Genomic DNA, 19,594 nt, shown 5'->3' with positions numbered 1-19,594 from the left:
GCAGTTATGGGACAAGGGGTAGGGAGTCTGCTAGAAATGTGAACACTGAGCCTTTGGGAAGTATTAACACCTGCCACTGAGACTGGGGTAGACCATATCCATCCATCCATCCATCATCCATCCATCCATCCAACAAAGAGCCATCCAACTTTGCTAGGCTCTGGGCGATACAAAGATGAACAAGTCAAATTTATACATTGAAATATCATTCTAATCTAAGGTCCCACCTAGAAACAGTAAGTTACTAATTTACTGAGTTCCTGTCATCCCTGGCTTTCAAATATTTTGTACCATGACCCATGACAAAAAATGACAGACATTACAGCCCAACTCACACACGTGTGTACATGTGACAGAACTGAGGAAGAAGTGTAGGAAATAAGATGCATCTTTTATGTATGTGATACACACTGGTATTTCTTCTATTCTAATTAACTTTAAAATGCTGGGGATGAACCACTAAATTGATTGCACAGCTCACTAATGGATTGCAGGCTTTAGTTTGAAAACATCTTTTCAGACTACACCGATATCATCCTTCTTTCCTCCTGACACATCTTAGAAGGTGCCACCATGTCCGGAAGTCTTCTCAGTCCCTCTTTATACCCTCACACTGCTGTGTTTTTCCTCAGAGCATTTGTCACCACCCAGCATGGATTTTCCTCATCAGTCTTATTGTCCATCCCTCCCTTAGAATGGAATCCACAGAGAGGCGTAAAGGGGTTGTCTGTTTTGTTCTGTTGTTCCCCCAGCAACCAAGTGGTGCCTCTAACACAGGAAGGGTGCTTGAGAGCTAGTGAGCCAAGGAGTGGCTGGATGAATGGGGTACGGGCTGCTAGAGTGCATGACACTGTAGGCAAAAGTCATGCATTGGGAAAGCCAGCCACTTGCTCATCAGGAAAATGTAGCTCAATTCCCAACACCTTACCCCTCTGACCCTCACTTCCTGCTCCCACTTCAGTCCATAGAACCTAAGACTTCACTTTCTCCTGCTGGCATCACCCCTGCCCAGGCAGACAGTCTCTCAGAGCTGGCCTGGCCCTTGTAACCCTCCCCTGCCCCTTTGACAAGCCTCTAAGCCAGTCATTGATTACATGGGAACTCCTTCCTATCTTCCCAGCCCTAGAGCTTCGGTCCCAGCCATGCCAAGGCCAGCTGCCTCTGGACCTTGTGCTGCTACCTTGGAGGGGGCAGTCTTGGGACGGGAAGGTCAGGCAAATGGGGGGGGGGTGCACTAAGCCAGGGGTGCCCCAGCATATCAGTCTCTAGTCCAGCCCTGTATATGGCTCATAGTGGTCAGGGGAGGGTGGCCTCCAGGGGCCTGTTAGGCTGTTCCTTAGTAGGCTTTATAGAGCAAAGGAATGGGTCTGAGTTTTGGAGTCAGATGGAACTAGGTCCAAACCCTTTCTCTTTCGGTAAGTAGCATTGTGCTCTTGGGCACGTTATCTCTCCAAGTCTTGGCTTTTTCATCTGCAAAATGGAAATAACAGTAGGTCAAAGCCTCTGTAAAGGTGGAAGGTGGTCGGAGTTCCCGTCGTGGTGCAGTGGTTAACGAATCCGACTAGGAACCATCAGGTTGCAGTTCAATCCCTGCCCTTGCTCAGTGGGTTAACGATCCGGCGTTGCCATGAGCTGTGGTGTAGGTTGCAGATGTGGCTCGGATCCAGCGTTGCTCTGGCTCTGGCATAGGCCGGTGGCTGCAGCTCCGATTCAACCCCTAGCCTGGGAACCTCCATGTGCCATGGGAGCGGCCCAAGAAATAGCAAAAAGACAAAAAAAAAAAGGTGGAAGGTTGTCATGTATATCTGAGACCCATTATATAGCCAATGCTGTTTGCAAGCTTCCCTTCCCCCACTCCAGAATAGGGAGTGCTCTGCTATAAAAAAAAAAAAGAAAAGAAAAAAAAAAGAGTAACTTTCAGTCTATGGATTCAGACACATGGTGTTTAACCTGAGACCCTAATTCTAGGACTGATGGTTGGTGGAAACTGTGGGCTGGGTCCACTGAAGGCAGTTGGGAGCATTCAGGCCCAGATCCTTCTAATGGGATCATTTGCCTCAAGGCTCCAGGGGCCCAGACTTGTCTCGAGGTGCCTCATTCTGGCAACTCCCTGTGTCTGTTGCCTGTTGAGTTTCTGACTGGCCTCACCCAGGTCCTGCCTTAGCCCCATTTCATCCTTCACCTCTGGCTTCTCTCCCAGATCCTGCCTGACCACAACCTCTCCAGCTGTTCTGGGGACCACTGTGGTTCCAAGATGTTCTTTGCTGCCCCCATATAGCGCCCCTGAAGCAGACCTTTCCCCTTGTGTGTGTGTGTGTTTGTATGTGCATACACACACCCATTCATTTGTGCACCCACTCACTCAGTCCTAATATAGAAGGCCTACTCCATGCTCACATCATCTAAGCCTGTGTCAACCCTACAAAGCCAGTGTTATTTCCACTTAATTTTAGAAGAGTTGCACCTCTATGAGGATAGGTAAGCTGGTGAGAGCACAGCCGGGATTCACTTCTAGGGCCTTGCTTTGCTGTGTGCCAGGAACTGCTGTGGGCACAGCAAAGGGTCTTAGAGGGGCTCAGAGTGGAGAGCCCCTCCCTGTGTCTGAGTCAGTGAGTGGGCAGGAGGAGGAGGCTGGCCTGTCCAGAGCCGCAGGGATTTCCCTGAAGGTTTAGCTAATGCGCTGGGAGGCACTGCCAGTCAGATCCAGGAGGAACTTTGTGTGCCCTTCTAAGGGGTGGGTATTTTGTTTGACAAATAGTTCTGGCGCTGGAAAAAAAAAAATTTGGAAACCGCTGGAGTGAAAGACTGGGAGCCACTGATGAATTCTAAACAGGGAAGTAACATGATTACATTTGCATTTTAAAAAGGGAGACAAAGACAGTTTGGTCCAAAAATAAATCTCCTTAATCACATCATTGCAGCAGAACAACCTTCCTCTGGGTGCATTCTCTTTCAGCCTTTGATCACACATGGGACTTTATGCAGTTGTAAACATTGCCACATTTGATTTGCATTCCGCTTTCTCACTGGATGTTATGTATTTCCCCAGGCTGTCTAGTGAGCAACTGGTGTGGCCATGAATTATACCTCAGCAGGGCTGGACCTTTGCTTACTTATTTGTTCTCTCACTGTTTTTTTGTTTTTTGTTTGTTTTTTCTTTTTCGCTTTTTTTAGGTCTGCACCTGTGGCATATGGAGGTTCCCAGGTAGGGGTTGAATCAGAGCTGTAACAGCCACAGCAGTGCAGGATCTGAGCCATGTCTGCAACTTACAACACAGCTCATGCAATGCTAGATCTTTCACCCACTGAATGAGGCCAGGGATCGAACCTGTGTCCTCATGGCTCCTAGTCAAATTCATTTCCGCTGTACCACCACAGGAATTCCTGTTCTCTCACTGTTGGGCATCACCTAGAGGCACCATGAAAGTGGTAACTTCTATCATTATGGTTCCAGTTGCTTTTGATCTTTCTTTTTTTAAATAAATGACATAGAAATAAGTGTTTGTGTTGGAGCTTTTTTAGTTTCTGACTTCTCTAGGACATATTCCTAGCAATGAGATGCTGGGTCAAAGGTCCTAAATACTTTTTTTTTCCTTTTTTGGCTGCCCTGTGGCATATGAAGTTCCCGGGCCAGAGATCAGATCCCAGCAGCAGTTGCAACCTATGCTGGAGTTGAGGCAATGCAGGATCCTTTTAACCCACTGTGCTGGGCTGGGGATGGAACCTGTGTCCTGGTGCTGCAGACACCACTGGTCCCATTGCGCCACAGTGGGAACTTCCTAAACACTTAACACAATGTTTAATAAACTTTTTTTTTCAGAGGTTCACAAAATAATTGAGTGTAAGGTAGAGAGGTTTCCCATTTGCCCCCACATGTGAATAGCCTCTTCACTTCAATGTCCCCACCAGAATGGTACATTTATTGCAATTGATGAACCCACATGGACATACCTTTATCCCCCAGAGTCCATAGCTAACATTAAGATTAACTCTTGGTGTTGTGGATTGTGGGGTTTGTATGAACTCATAATGACATATATTCACTATTACAGAATCATACAGAGTAGTTTCACTGCCCTAAAAATCCTCTATGTTCCACTGATTCATCCCCTTCCCCCTAGCCCCTGACAACCACTGATCTTTTTATTGTCTCCATAGTTTTGCTCTTTTTAGAATATCATGTAGTTCGAATTATACAGTATGGAGCCTTTTCAGATTGGCTTCTTTCACTTAGTAATATGCGTTCACATTTCCTCCATGTCTTTTCAACTTGATAGATCATTTCCTTTTAGTGTTGAATACTATTCCATTGTCTGCATGTACCAGAGTTTATTTATTCATTTACCTACCAAAAGATAGCGTTTGCTTCCAAGTTTTGGCAGTTATGAATAAAGCTGCTGTAAACATGCAGGTTTCTGTGTGGACATACGTCTCCATTTCCTTTGCATAAATACCAAGGAGCATGATTGCTGGATCACATGGAAAGGGTATGTTTCATTTCATAAGAAATGGAAGAACTGCCTTCCAACTACCATCTTGCACTCCCAGCAGCAATGAATGAGAGTTCCTGTTGCTCCACATCTTTGTCAGCATTTGGTGTTGTCAGTGGTCTGGGTTCCGGCCATTCTAATAGCATCCTAAATGCTTTCTTAGGCACTAGATTGCTAAGCAACTTCTTTTCCTTTGTGTCTCTCAGCTGAGCTCGGAACTGGCATGGCCCAGACCTGAGCTGGAGAATTCTCAGTCCACAGCCTGAGACATGGGGACAGACCTGTGCCCTGCCAGGATCCTGGGGACATAGTGGATGTTACTCTTCCTTTCAGAGTCCCTCATCACGTTGGTTTGGCATCCCAGCTGCCTCCCTCATGGGCAGTTGCCCTCAGCTGTTAGGAACTGCCTTGCCCAAGATTAGGTTGTGGGGTAAGAGGCTGACTGAGACTAGGATGGGCTGATTCAAGAATATAAGGGAAGGGTCAACTTCTCCCGCTGCCATACTCTGCCTTCCTCATTCCATACAGCAAACCTTAAGACCATGGCTCTAAAGCATTCTTCTCCATTCCCCAGAGTCTGTACCAGGGAACCCAGCATCCGGCAGCAAGTGATGCCAAGTCATGATATATTCCCACAACTCCTGGTGGGGTTGAAGCCTCAAGTTCCTAAAAGAGAAGACTTGATGAAGGTTCAGGCTTTGGGTGGGATGGGGGTGTCAGATCTTCTTGTGTTCAGGGGGCAACTTCTTGATCACCTTCTTGTGGAGAGATGGTGCCACAGCCAAGACCTTCCTTGTAAGAGGAGACAGTACACTAGGAGCATATGCAGACAGAAATGCTAAATGATTATATAGAGACAAAATTTTAGGGCCAGGGTTTTTCTGTGCCTTTTGGGAAGTAGAGTGGCTTCGTGGAACTTGGGAGTGCTTTGGGGGATGAAATCTTACTTTCGTCACTTGCAAGTGGTGTGACCTTGGACTTGTTGAATGACTTCCTTTCTTGTTCATTTTGTTCATCTTCTTGGCAATAATAATAATGATACTGTCCTCAAAGGATCACTTTGAGGATAGAAAGAGCTAATGTGTTCTGGGGACCACCTGGTGTACAGAAGGGGCTCAACGGTGGGTGATTCCTTTCCTCTCTCCCTTCTATTCTTGCCACATGGTTTGGCCCAACCTCTAGTATGGTAGAAAATGACATCCCAGTGGGTACTTTAAAGAGGGATCCTTGCCCTGGGGCCCTAACTGGGTTTTGACTGCAGATAGGCTTCTGTTCTGCTCAGAGTCCCAAAGGAGGTGTCTTGGTTGTGCTCCTTTTCTGCTGCATCTTTCCAGCAGGTAGAGAGTAAAGCCTATTTTCACGTTGAAGATTACATCCCTGCAAGTCTGATTGAGAGGATGACGGCTCTCCGAGTCCAGGTTGAAGTCTCAGAGATGCACCGTCTGAGTCCTGTGCTGTGGGGAGAGGATGCAGAGCTGGAGTTCTTGAGGGTGAGCTTTTTGGACTTTTTAGAGGGTGCATTGGTGTTTAAGGATACACAGTCAGCAATCCCCTTCTCTGGGGTTGGATGTGCTCTGACCCACGAGGGGGTATGAGCAAAGGACTTGAAACTTTGGGAGGAAGGAAACTCTATTGACCTGTGGGGCAAGGAGAAGCCTCTGGAAGCAGAAGGCATTGGAAATAATCCCCTCAAATGGGTAGGATTTAATGGGCTTGGGTGGGTATGGGGCAGAGCCTTTCTTCAGCCTTGGAGCTCACAGCCACTATTCCATGAATGAGGAAACTACATTTCTCATACAGACTTTTGAGTCAACTGAAGTACAAAACTTGATTGTGAGCCAAAACAAAGCCATTGGAAGATCTCAAGTTTTCAGGCTTCTGGGCAACTGTTCTCAGCCCAGCACAGATGGTGTCATCCTTACATATGGGTGCAGCTCTGGTCCACTTTCTCTTTGGCCCTTTAGCCAAAGCAGTGATATTTTTTTATGGGCATGCACAGAATATCACTGTGTGTTAGAGCCTCTGACAAATAGCTTTTGCTCATTCCACAACTTACACCTGCAGCGGCCAGGCGCAATAGGAAACGGAAATAGAAAGCACATGCTTCCTGCCTCCCAAGTCTTGGGGGCAAGCAACTGCCTGATGAGAACGATAACAGTATTAGTTACTCTATGGCAGGATGGGAGGGAGTGGCCGCTCTGCCTGTGCAGATGGAACTTTGGGGCACGTGGGAGGAGGCCCTCCAGCTTCACCAGGGTGATGTCCCTGCGGGGGCCTTTAGACTTGGGAAGTAGTTTCAAAAGGAAACTCCAGGATTTATATATATTTTTGGACAAAAGTCTCCCAAGACAGATAGAAATATTCTGTGTTTTCTTGCCAGGAATAGAGATGGCCATTTGAAAGCAGAACTGCCAAGGTGAAGGCTGTCTGTTTTTTTTTTTTTGGATTGGTCACTTGGAACTCTCTGCAACACGTGGCACAGTGTAAACCCTCAAGCATTTTGTTTGAGAAGCCCTGGCAGAAAGACGCTCACTATGTTCCATAATCCAGCCTTCACACCTGTTTCTCATTAAGAGGATGCAGCATTCTCTTATAGAGGGACAAATAGGGACTTCAAAGCCTTCAGCACACATCTGATGGAGAGTGGCCACAGGACAGCAGAGCCAGTGGAGAGACCAAGGACTCAGAACTGCAGAGGCTCCTGTAGGCAGAGGATGCCTGCCCGCCTCTGCCCAGTCCCTGGTTTAATGTGCTGGACTCACTATGTTCCTCCCCTGGTTGAAGGACGACAAGTGGTTGTAAAGGAAGCCACCATCTCATAAGCAAAAACATGGGACATCTTTTAAGGATCTTTTAAAAATTGAAGTACAATTGATTTATAATATTGTGTTAGTTTCAGGTATACAGCAAAGTGATTCACATATATATATTTCCAATTCTTTTCCATTATAGGTTATGACAAGATATTAAATATAGTTTCCTGTGCTATACAGTAAATCCTTGCTGTATGTAGCGGGGTGTTAATCCCAAACTCCAAATTTATCCCTCCCTCCCTCCCTCTCCCTTTTGATAACCATAAGTTTGTTTTCTGTCTGTGAGTCTGTTTCTATTTTGTAAATTCATCTGTTCTACATTTTATCTATCACATATGAGATATCATATAATATGTCTTGCTGCCTGACTTATTTCACTTAGTATGATAATCTCCAAACTTTTTTTAGTCTTTTTTTTTTTTTTGTCTTTTTAGGGCTGCACTTGCGGCATATAGAGATTCCCAGGCTAGGGGTCGAACTGGAGCTTTCACCTCCAGCCTATACCACAGCCACAGCAATGCAGGATCCAAGCCTCATCTGTGCCCTACACCACAGCTCATGGCAACACAGTAAGGCAATGCCAGATCTTTAACCCACTGACTAAGGCCAGGGATTGAACCTGTGTCCTCGTGGATACTAGCCAGATTTGTTCCCGCTGAGCCACGATGGGATCTCTTGACGGAAAACATTGGATAGATTTGATTTTACTGCATGCAATCTTCCAATATCAAGGAACACCAGCTTTCGTGGTTCCCCTGGGAAGTTGGTTGGGCTTGCTGATGCCGCACCCATCCACAGTACTAGAGAGGGCTTGGTAACCCCCAGGCCACATTGTGACCCTTCCTGTTAGGACCGATGTTTGCTAACCAGGCCCTTTCCTCCATGATTATAAAAATAACCATTTGCTCATGATTCTGCCCTGGAGACAGTACAATTACATTTGGGTATATTCTTCCTTCAGTCTTCTGTATGTTCAGTATACATACATATATATTTAAAACTGGGTTTATAGTATGCAATCAGTTTTGTGTTTTTTAAATAATCCTCTCTCACTAAAATTTTGCAACTTTATTTTGAATCAATGTATGGTATACCTTAATTTTTTTCTTGATATTCTGGCACATAAGTTGTTTTAAATATGGGACTATTTTAAACAATACTAAGATTAGTATTTTTTTCCATATAAGTCTTTAGCTGCATTTCTGCCTATTTCTTGGGCATAGCCTCTCTTGAGTGGAATTACAGGGTCGAAGGTTAAGAACATTTTAAACATGGTTGGTATATATTGCTGACACTCTGCATTGTGGTTATTTCTTTCATTTCTTGTCTGCTCTACTAGGTTGTAAATGTCTGGAGGGCCTTGAATCCCCAGAGTCCAGCAGAGAGCCCAGTTACTCCATAAATAGTCACTGGATTATTTAATTATAGCTCCTTGTGGCTTTCTTTTCCATTATCAGATGGTGCCTGCTGGCCTCCGGTTCACTGATGACTAATTCTGCTAGTTCATCATCTCACACTAGAAAGAGAGTTGGCGGAAGTCCAGTTTGGATACTGCTGAATAACATACTCTGTCTGAAAAACTCACGGCTATATTAGCATATTTATCCAGAACAACCTGTTCAAGGTTAACTCAGTGTTTTCCAAACTTCTTCAGCCATGGTACCATTTTCTCACATAACCAGAGGTTGCAATATGTAATATGTTAAAAATCACTTTTTTATTGTTTTTGCTGTTGAAATCATACTGGTTGTACTCTGTAGTTTTTTCCCCGCTTAGCATTAAATCATATGCATTTCTCACTCAGGTAATTACAGATGCTTTGTAAATATCCTTTGTAAAGCCTGCCTGATAATCCCTTTTAAGAAGTGGTACTGCCTTTAGGAAACCATTTAACACCAGGAACTAGTCCCCCCCAACCCAACTCTGCAAATCTGATCAAGTGTTTGTGGCTAGATTCCCAGGAGTGGAATGGTAGAGTCAAAGGAGATGAACTGTTGTAAACCTCTTGAAGAATATCTGGAAACATTGCAATTATTCCGACAGTTTGCAGGATAACAAGGGTGCTGTGTGTGTTGAGAGCCAGGAAAGCCTGGGTCCAGTCTCAGCTTTGCTGCCCGCTGCAGAGATAAGGGGAAAGCAGTGAGATGGCCCCAAGCACATGGAAAATCAGTGCAACACAAAGCAGATGAGGAGAGGTGCGACAGAGGGTTCCCTAGCAGAGGTAGTAGGACTTACATTTTTTTACAGGTTGAAAATGCCCTTGATGATATTATATATATTTATTCATGTTTCCAGACTTTATGGAGACTCTGTATTTTATTTAAGAGTGAAGTCTCAGAAGCAAACAGGGTCATGTTTTCACTCCTGGCTTCTAAGTGGGAACTTTGACAGATACTTAAGTGTCCCGTGTACCATTTGCTACTTTGAAAAGAGATAGCTACACCTATCTCTTATGATAACTGTGAAGGTTAAATAAAATAGCACATGGGGAATGTTTAGAATGACACTTGGCCATTTAAGAATTCTGTGGCTCCAGGCACTTCAGCGTCATATCCCTCTCTATATAATTTAAAAATTATAAGAATTACTAAACATTTTTTAAAAATGTAAGCAAGTCTAGCAAAGGCATCTCTATTCTAATGATGATGACTTTCATGATTTAATTTTTTTAAAATTTTAGAAATATCACATCAGGAGTTCCTGTTGTGGTGCAGTGGTTAACGAATCTGACTAGGAACCATAAGGTTGCGGGTTTGATCCCTGGCCTTGCTCGGTGGGTTAAGGATCCAGCATTGCTGTGAGCTGTGGTGTAGGTCGCAGACATGGCTTGGATCCCATGTTGTTATGGCTCTGGCATAGGCTGGTTGCTATAGCTCTGATTAGACCCTCAGCCTGGGAACCTCCATATGCCATGGGTGTGGCCCTAGAAAAGACAAAAAGGCAAAAAGACCAAAAAAAAAAAATGGTAAAGAAATATCACATCAAATTCTTTAAAAGAATTTATGTAATTATTTTGAGATGGTCCTGCTTTGTCATCTTTTAAGCATATGCCTGGTCTGGCCATCAGCAATTTTAGCACCAGTGTCCAACAAATGTTTTGGGTGATGATGGTGATGGTGTGGTGGCAGGGTCTCTCCAAAGTTAAAAGGAAGCAGGGAAGTCCAGGCTCCAGACACTTAGTCAAGATCATGTGAGGCAGCATAACCTATTTGCACCGATTCTTTCTCAGCAGAAGAAGAAAGGTCAGCAAGGAGACTGAAAAAGGAGCTCTCCAAAGCCATACTTTGTCTTCATTTTTGTGGCCCAGCCCAGGAATGAGAGAGGTTGGATAGGAAGAGAGCCCTCTGCTCAGGCATAGAGATGAGATATCAAATCTCACCAATGAAACCCTTCTGAGAAGGTTTCAAATGCCTGGAGCAGCACATCCCCACTGTGAGCCCAGGTGCATCAACCTTCTGAGGAGGACTGGAGTCTTCCAGGTGAAGATGAAGATGGTAGAGAAGGGACGAGAGGTGTGATTACCATTAAGACCTGCAATCCTGTGCATTAGGTTTATACTCTAGCCTCTTAAGAAGGTGGTTGGCCTGATGCAGTCCCCAGCTCTGACAAAATTCTATCTCCTAATCTGGTAAACTGAAGACAAGTCTTGGGCTGTGGGGTCCCCACCCACCAAGTGGTGAGAAGTGCCAGTGACTGGTCATTTTCTCCACAGGATGCTCATCTTGCTTGAACAATGATGCTAGTCATTTGGAAGCCTGCTTTCTGTGCCTGGGTCTCGGTTTCTCCATCTGTGAAATGAAGGGCTGTACCAGATAATACTACGGCAGACTTTGGGAAAAGGAATCCTTACTTTGAGATGACTCAGAATGTTATTACTCACTGTACCATTTTCATAATAACTCTGTTCTAGGTGTCTTAAGGTACTCCATCAGGAAAATGTCCCTTGGGTTAATAAAATAGAAAAATGCAGGAGTTCCCATCATGGCTCAGTGGTTAACAAATCCAACTAGGAACCATGAGGTTTCGGGTTCAATCCCTGGCCTTGCTCAGTGGGTTAAGGATCCAGCATTGCCATGAGCTGTGGTGTAGGTTGCAGATGCAGCTCAGATCCTGCATTGCTGTGGCTCTGGTGTAGGTTGGTGGCTACAGCTCTGAGTCGACCCCTGGCCTGGGAACCTCCATATGCCTTGGGAGCAGCCCTAGAAAAGGCAAAAAAAAAAAAAAGCTACTATATTAAAGGGGCAGAAACCTTATGTAGTGAGGAGATCTGTTTAGCTCAGTGTTCCCGAAACTTATTTGGCAATGCTACTCTTTTTTTTTTTTTTTTTCCGGAATATATGTTAAAGTATTTTTCATGAAATGCTTTGAAATCCATTATTTTAGACCAGTGTGCCTGTCTCTTCTAAATTGGCCTTTTTCTCATTCCAGGTCACTCAGCAGCTCCCAGAGTATGGTGTGCTGGTTTACCATGTTCTCCCAGAGAAGACAAAGCCAGAGGAGGAGATGGCCTTGGGGATCTGCGCCAAGGGTGTCATAGTATACGAAGTGAGAAACAACAGCAGAATTGCAACTTTACGGTTTCAGTGGAGAGAAATTGAAAAGATTTTAGCTTATGTGAGTGTCACTCGGTTGCTAATGACCCAGGCTTCATTTTCCTTTGATCTGTTACCCTTTAAAGGAGCAATGCGTCAGATGATCTCCTAAGAAGATAAGGGCTCTGCCTGACCACTGTACTCTGATGACTAGGACATATTTGGAAGAAGTCAGCCAGAGGATTTGAGGGTTTCCAGAGGTCATTTCTTCTCTGCCGTCCCTCACCCAGTTCCCCGTCACTCCTATGGACAGCCATTGGCCTAAAAGATTATACTTTCCCTTTGGGTGAGGTTCTCTTAATTTGGAGAAACTACTGAGAGCAAGGTTGGAGGTGGGAGATGAGGGAGAATGGACAGTAGGTGCAGTGGAGCCTGCAGGGTTTTGAAACATTTTCCTTATTTATTTATTTATTTATTTATTTATTTATTTATTTATTTATTTATTTATTGCTTTTGAGGGCTGCACCCATGGCATATGGAAATTCCCAGGCTAGGGGCGAATTGGAGGTGCACCTGCTGCCTGCCACAGCCACAGCAATGTGGGATCTGACCTGCCTCTGTGACCTACACCACATCTCACGGCAATGCGAGATCCTTAACCCACTGAGCGAAGCCAGGGATTGAACCCTCTCATTATGGATACTAGTCGGGCTCATTACCGCTGAGCCATGACAGAAACTCCTTCCTTGTATTTTAATTTTCTCTCTGCACCACATTGCATTGAGGCATTTCTGGCTTGTCTGCCATGGGCTACGAGTGTGCAAATCTTGAGAGCCATTTTGAAAACCAAAAACCCCTATTAAATGTACAATGTTTGAAATAACATTTGAACACCATTTGCATGAGCATTTATCCTTCCTGAATTTAGTTACAATAAATTTGGCATTAAAAACCTTGTGTGTGTCCCTAGAGCAGAGAATGCTCCAGTCACTAATCTACCCGCCTGCCCCGTGGGTCATCCCAGTCAGTGCGCCATTACTTCAGCAATGATTTCATTATAAAACATGAAGTTCTTTGGGCCCAAGAAAAGTGTTAGTTTTTCTTTTTCTCTTATTTTCCCTTGTGGGTTAAAATTTTTTCCTAGATTTTTTTTTTCATCGTCTGATTCTTTGATTTTTGTTTTGTTATCATTAGCAGATGGTAGAGATTCCTAAGTGGAACACAATTGGTTTTATTCATTTTCTCAGTGTTTCTTGTGTTTCTCCCATCTTGGCTGTTAAAGTTAGTGTATTATTAAAGTATGGTTCTTGAAAGGATTTCATAATACAGTGTTGTTTGTCTTTAGGGAAATAGATCACATCTAAAACTAAATAATAATTTTGCATAATTTAATTATGTTTGTTGAAGTGGCCTTTATAATTTCAGGAAACAGATTTTTTTCCTAAGTATATTTAATCATATCTAAAAGTAATTGGCATTTGTATTTGTGAAAATTGTAATGAGTCAAATTATTTTAATTCAATTGAAAAAGTATTTGAAGAATTTTAATTATTGAGTTAATTCAGTACTATTGCACTACTTCCTATTGTCTTTAGCTCATGTTTAATTGTTCAAAATTCTCAGTGTAATTTGTTTATACAATATTTTTTAAAATTTTATTTATTTATTTATTTTTGTCTTTTTTCCATTTCTTGGGCAGCTCCTGTGGCATATGGAGGTTCCCAGGCTAGGGGTCGAATCAGAGCTGTAGCCACCAGCCTATGCCAGAGCCACAGCAACGCAGGATCCGAGCCGCATCTGCAAACTACACCACAGCTCATGGCAACACCAGATCCTTAACCCACTGAGCAAGGCCAGGGATCGAACCCACAACCTCATGGTTCCTGGTCGGATTTGTTAACCACTGAGCCATACGATGGGAACTCCATGTTTATACAATATTTATAAAAATGCAGATAACCTCCAAAGTAATTTTGAAAAATAGAATTTTTTGAAGCCATAACATTTAACAGTCCTCTTAAGGATTTTATATTTAAGTTGGTTTTTTACAGATATTTATTTCCCCCAGGACCACAATTTCTTGATTAAAGCTGGAAAGTCATCAAGTTCACAAAACAAATTTAGTAGCTTAAAAACACCCTTGTCACTAATACGATTTCCATGTCCTGATGACCAGCCTCTTTCTCAGCATAAATATCCTTTTTTTTTTAAGTGGAAAAGTTATCATGGGAAGTAATGTCCCCAGCTGCTTGCCACAATCCTGGCCTCTTACTCAGAAAATGACTTGAACTCTTCACGCTTCTGCAAGCACAAAATGGAAACTCCACAAACAATACAAGAATGAGCTCAGGAAGCTGGTTTCAAATTTGCTTAATTAATAGTGGAAACCCAAATCCTTCAGACAATTGCAGACATTTGTTTTGCCAGCCTGGAGAGAAGTAGCAAAGGAAGTAGAGAAAAATGCCACTTTTCAATGACTATGGTTTGTAGGTGTACTGGCAGGCTGCCTGTGGCAGAAACATCAATTCAGAAGATTATTCAATCAAGAAATTCTCTTCATTGTAGAATGATGAACCTTCCCACGGTAGTAACTGTTCTTGGGTATTAGCAGTAATCAAAATGTCTGAAGAGAAATGCATGAAAGCTGGGAGAATACAGGCTTTGAAGGGCTCTCTTAAAGAACAAGAACGTAAAGTTCCAAATACAAGCAAGGTTTTCAAGTAAATGTTCATTTAGAATAAGAAAAGTCATCACTACAACTTGTGAATTTTATTTTATTTTATTTTATTGTAATTAATTTTTATTTCCCCAATATTTTTTTTTCCTACTCTACAGCATGGTGACCCAGTAGGAAATACATTCTTTTTTCTTACATTGTCATGCTCCATCATAAGTGATTAGACATAGTTCCCAGTGCTACACAGCTGGATCTCATTGCTAATCCATTCCAAAGGCAATAATCTGCATCTATTAACCCCTCACACCATGCACAAAAATAAACTCATAATGGCCTACAGACTTAAATATAAGACAAGACACCATCAAACTCCTGGAAGAGAACATAGGCCAAACATTCTCTGACATCAACCTTACAAATGTTTTCTCAGGTCAGTCTCCCAAAGCAACAGAAATAAAGGCAAAAATAAACCAATGGGACCTAATCAAACTGACAAGCTTTTGCATCGAAAAGGAAACCAAAAAGAAAACAAAAAGACAATTTAACAGAATGGGAGAAAATAGTTTTAAGTGATGCAATTGACAAGGGCTTAATCTCTAAAATATACAAACAGCTTATACAACTCAATAGCAAAAAAGCTAACAACCCAATTGAAAAATGGACAAAAGACCTGAACAGACATTTCTCCAAGGAAGATATACAGATGGCCAACAAGCACATGAAAAAATGCTCAACATTCCTGATTATTAGAGAAATGAAAATCAAAACTACCACAAGATACCACCTCACACCAGCCATCATTAATAAATCCACAAATAACAAATGCTGGAGGGGGTGTGGAGAAAAGGGAACCCTCCTGCACTGCTGGTGGGCATGTAAGCTGGTAAAACTTGTGAATTTTAAAAAACTCGAACTTGCAAAATCACAAAAGCCAAAAAAATAATATTCTTATTAATGAACTCCCTGATAAACTCCATAATTCTTTTTTTCCTTTCGAATTTTTGGTGGCGTACACTCTGATGACTTTTCCATATGATGATACTTCTGTAATAATATTATCTCTACAGAGAAGAGAAATATAATTTAGTGTTACTTTTAGCGTGGCTGATTGGAAGTTGTTTTTATTGTTGATAAGATGCATAAAACATGCAGCTTTGCAGCAGAGATGGGCTTGCCCTTTGAAGGGTGGGTTTCTGTGGTACCAACACAGGAAAATCCAATAAATTCCATGCTGTGTGATTCTCATCAAAAAAAGAACAAAAATTATGTGCTCTATTGATAAGGTAGTATATACAATTATAAAGGATGTCCCTGATAGGATAAAACTTCCACTTAATTAGGTGTTTTTGAGAATGAAATTACAGGTTTTCTTTGCTGATGGTTGAAAATATTTCCTGCAGAATGGCCTCTGGCCTGTGCATTTCTTTTACTTTTTTTTTTGTCTTTTGTCTTTTTAGGGCCACACCTGTGGCACATGGAGGTTCCCAGGCTAGGGGTTGAATCTGAGCTTTAGCTGCCAGCCTACGCCACAGCCACAACAACTAGAGATCTGACCCACATCTGTGAACTATACCACAGCTCACGGCAATGCCAGATCCCCAACCCACTAAGCGAGGCCAGGGAGTGAACCTGTGTCCTCATGGATCCTAGTCAGGTTTGTTAACCACTGAGCCACGACAGGAACTCCTGGCCTGTGCATTTCAAAGCTTATTCCCCTCTGGCCCTGACATCACGTATTTCTGGTGCTGGTATTGTAGGACATGGTCAGTTTCACATGGACGCTGGCCCTGTATATTTATGCTGAGACTTGGGGTCAGTTGGGTCAATGGAAAGAATATTCTGGGATGGCTGGCAATAAACTATGGCGGAAGAGATGGCAAACCACATAAAAAAATCCCACTAAATCTACACTTAATGTAGCCCCATCTCAACTTCTCTTTAGTGGGATCTGCTGCTACACCAGCTAATGTTGCCTATGGTGAGATAAGTGAGACTGCGTTGCAGTGGAAAGAAGTCAGTGGTCTTGATGGTTGAGGCGAAGGTGTCCTGCTTTCCACATTTTACAAACACATATGAAGACATTGCCGGGTCCCTGCCAAGAAATGGCCTTCCCAAGTGGGGGCCTGGAGCTTCAGTTTCATTTGCTTCAGGGCACATCCCTTTCTGTCTGGAAGAATATTATTATTCTGCAAAGATGTATCAAACCAAAGCAACAAAGTAGCCTGCAAACAAACAGTGACAGCAATAAAACTACAGGGGATGAAATATTTGAAATGGTAAACCAATGCTTTGAAACAAACATGATGTTACAGAGGCACCAAGTATTTTTGTTCTGCAACCACAGGGGCGGAAATACATTTTTCGTATTTGTGCTAAAAACCTTGCAATTCAAGTTATACATCAGCTGATTCATAGAGCAGCTTGCCTCTGTAAAAGCTGACTTGCAGATATGAATTTCCCATTAAATGACGTTATCAAAATGGCAAAAAAAAAAAAAAAAAATCCAAACAACTATAGTCAATGCTGAAATGAAGCTCGAAAAACATCCCTCTCTGGGGTGTTTAATACCTGAGAGCACTGGGCCCAAAAGGACAAGAGTTTGCCAAGAGTTTAGAGCTGAAACAAAGGTGTGTGGGTGTGTTTGTGAAATATTCTCCTTTTTTTCTTTCTTTTCTTTTTCATCTTTTAGGGCCATACCCATGGCATATGGAGGTTCCCAGGCTAGGGGTCTAATCAGAGCTGTAGCTGCCGGCCTATGCCACAGCCACAGCAATGCCAGATCCGAGCCGCATCTGCGACCTGCACCACAGCTCTCGGCAATAAGGGATCCTTAACCCACTGAACGAGGCCAGGGATCAAACCCACAACCTCAAGGTTCCTAGTCAGATTCGTTTCCACTGCACCGCAATGGGAACTCCCATTCTCTTTTTTCAGATTTGTTTAAGAAGGGATATTCAATTTAAAAAAAATGACTTATCTAAAAATTTTAATACCCATTTTAGTATAAACTTGCCAAGGCTGTATGAAAGCATATCAATGCATATTGACAAAGTGGATAGAGTTTAAGCAAATACTCAGCTTCAGAAAAGTGGGTAAAATGATCAGCAAGTGGAGTTTAGTCATTATTATAATTTGAATACTAAGAAAGAATTTGTAAGGCTAGTAGGACAGTGTTTATGAATGTCTGAGAAATTGCATGGTATAAAAACACTAGATACAGGAGTTCCCGTCGTGGCGCAGTGGTTAACAAATCCTACTAGGAACCATGAGGTTGTGGGTTCAATCCCTGGCCCTGCTCAGTGGGTTAAGGATCCGGGGTTGCCGTGAGCTGTGGTGGAGGTTGCAGATGCAGCTCGGATCCAGAGTTGCTGTGGCTCTGGCCTAAGCTGGTGGCTACAGCTCTGATTTCACCCCTAGCCTGGGAAACTCCATATGCCATGGGAGTGGCCCTAGAAAAGACAAAAAGACAAAACAAACATACAAAAAAGCCCACTGGATACAGTATAGTTTAGTTGGTCTCCAGATCCATTCACATTAGTATAAGGAGGTTCAACATTGCATTTGTTAATAAAAGAATATTTAGAGAAGCTTCAATTATTTGAAATTAGGTTAATGGTAAAAAGGAGTTTCTCAGAGGAAAAGCAATGAATAGTTATCTGCCCTATCTGACTGTGTGAATGGGGTTTCTTAGGAACAGTGACTATCATGAATTAAAATGGATCAGCATTAATGAGGATCAGGATTTCAGGGACTCCTTTCAAGCATAAATCCTCTTTTTATAAAGTTATCTTAAAGGAACAAGCTCAAGATTCTTACTGCAATATCTAGAATAGTGATTTTTATTTGGAAATTATATATACACTCATATTTAATAGAATCTGTATTACTTTGCATTTTATTGTTCTTATTAGAATTGTATATTGAACAAAGTTACAGATTTTTTTCCTCCAGGAAGCTCCATACAGAGAACCCCATATAGATAATCTTCCTCAGTTTATTCCAGTGAGCTGTACAAATATCGTCATTCGTCTTTTTTTTTTTTTTTTTTTTTAGGGCCTCACCCATGGCACATGGAGTTTCCCAGTCTGGAGGTGAAATCAGAGCTGCAGCTGCTGGCCACAGCCACAGCAACATGGGATCCGAGCCTAATCTGTGGCCCACACCACAGCTCATGGCAACGCCAGATCCTTAACCCACTGATTGAGGCCAGGGACCAAACCTGTGTCTCCATGGATGATAGTCAGATTTGTATCTGCTGAGCCACTATGGGAACTCACAAATATTGTCACTTTATATGTGGTCCTTGAAAGTAGAAAAGTGGGGAAATGTTCATGGTGTTGTGACCTCAGTTCCAGCTGCGTTCTGAGGAGTCTCTGTTCCCTCATCTGTAGTATAAAGATCATGATGGGACATCCCTCATTCAGTACCTTCCAGGATGAAATGAATTAAGACCTAGAAAGCACTTAGAATAGAGCCTGGCATATAATAATGATACTAAAGATGTGCTTTTATCTTTTCTATAACCCTGTTAGCTGAGATTTTTGCCTTCATCTTCTGCGAGTTTGGACAATGAAAACTATAGGGATATTGAATGGCCTTTCACAGTGCTCACTGAGTATTATATTCCCTCCTTGGTGAGGGCCAAGGCTGTGCTGAACTCACTGATATTCTTTTCTCCCAGCACTCTCCTTGGCAGATAGCAATTGCCCAATAAACAAACATTTGATTTATGAATGAAGAAAAAAAGTAAAAATGGGATTGTCTTTAAGAAAAAATGTTAGACCATAGTCAGATGACATCTGCCATGTACTTCTAGATGTCTATTGATACCCAGCTGAAAGCTCCAGCATTTATTATTTTCTGGATAGTTGTGCTCCAGTGGATGGGTGAGAATGATCAATATATTAAAGTCTGTGTTTGTTTCCTTCAGCGAAAGAAGTTCATGATCACAAGCAGCATCACTGGGAAAAAGCACACATTTGTCACCGATTCAGCCAAGACCTGTAAATATTTACTGGGCCTCTGCTGTGCCCAATATGGGTTTAATGCTCAGATGAACTCTCCTGGAGTTACAACCAGTGA

General features: G+C 42.7%; 1 protein-coding gene across 1 annotated transcript in view; it reads left to right on the top strand.

Annotated features, from left to right (window-relative positions):
• Positions 1 to 19,594, top strand: part of FRMPD2 (FERM and PDZ domain containing 2) — an 86,752-nt gene that overhangs the window by 24,486 nt on the left and 42,672 nt on the right. Inside the window, exons 12-14 of the mRNA XM_047761810.1 lie at positions 5,825 to 5,980; positions 11,732 to 11,917; positions 19,443 to 19,590. Of these exons, the coding sequence (XP_047617766.1) occupies positions 5,825 to 5,980; positions 11,732 to 11,917; positions 19,443 to 19,590 (490 nt within the window). The remainder of the gene's footprint in view (positions 1 to 5,824; positions 5,981 to 11,731; positions 11,918 to 19,442; positions 19,591 to 19,594) is intronic.

The sequence above is a fragment of the Phacochoerus africanus genome, chromosome 15, assembly GCF_016906955.1.
Source record: "Phacochoerus africanus isolate WHEZ1 chromosome 15, ROS_Pafr_v1, whole genome shotgun sequence".
In the NCBI taxonomy this organism is placed as follows: Eukaryota; Metazoa; Chordata; class Mammalia; order Artiodactyla; family Suidae; genus Phacochoerus; species Phacochoerus africanus.
The sequence above is the reverse complement of the archived record's forward strand: the minus strand, read 5'-3'. Positions and strand labels throughout refer to the sequence as shown.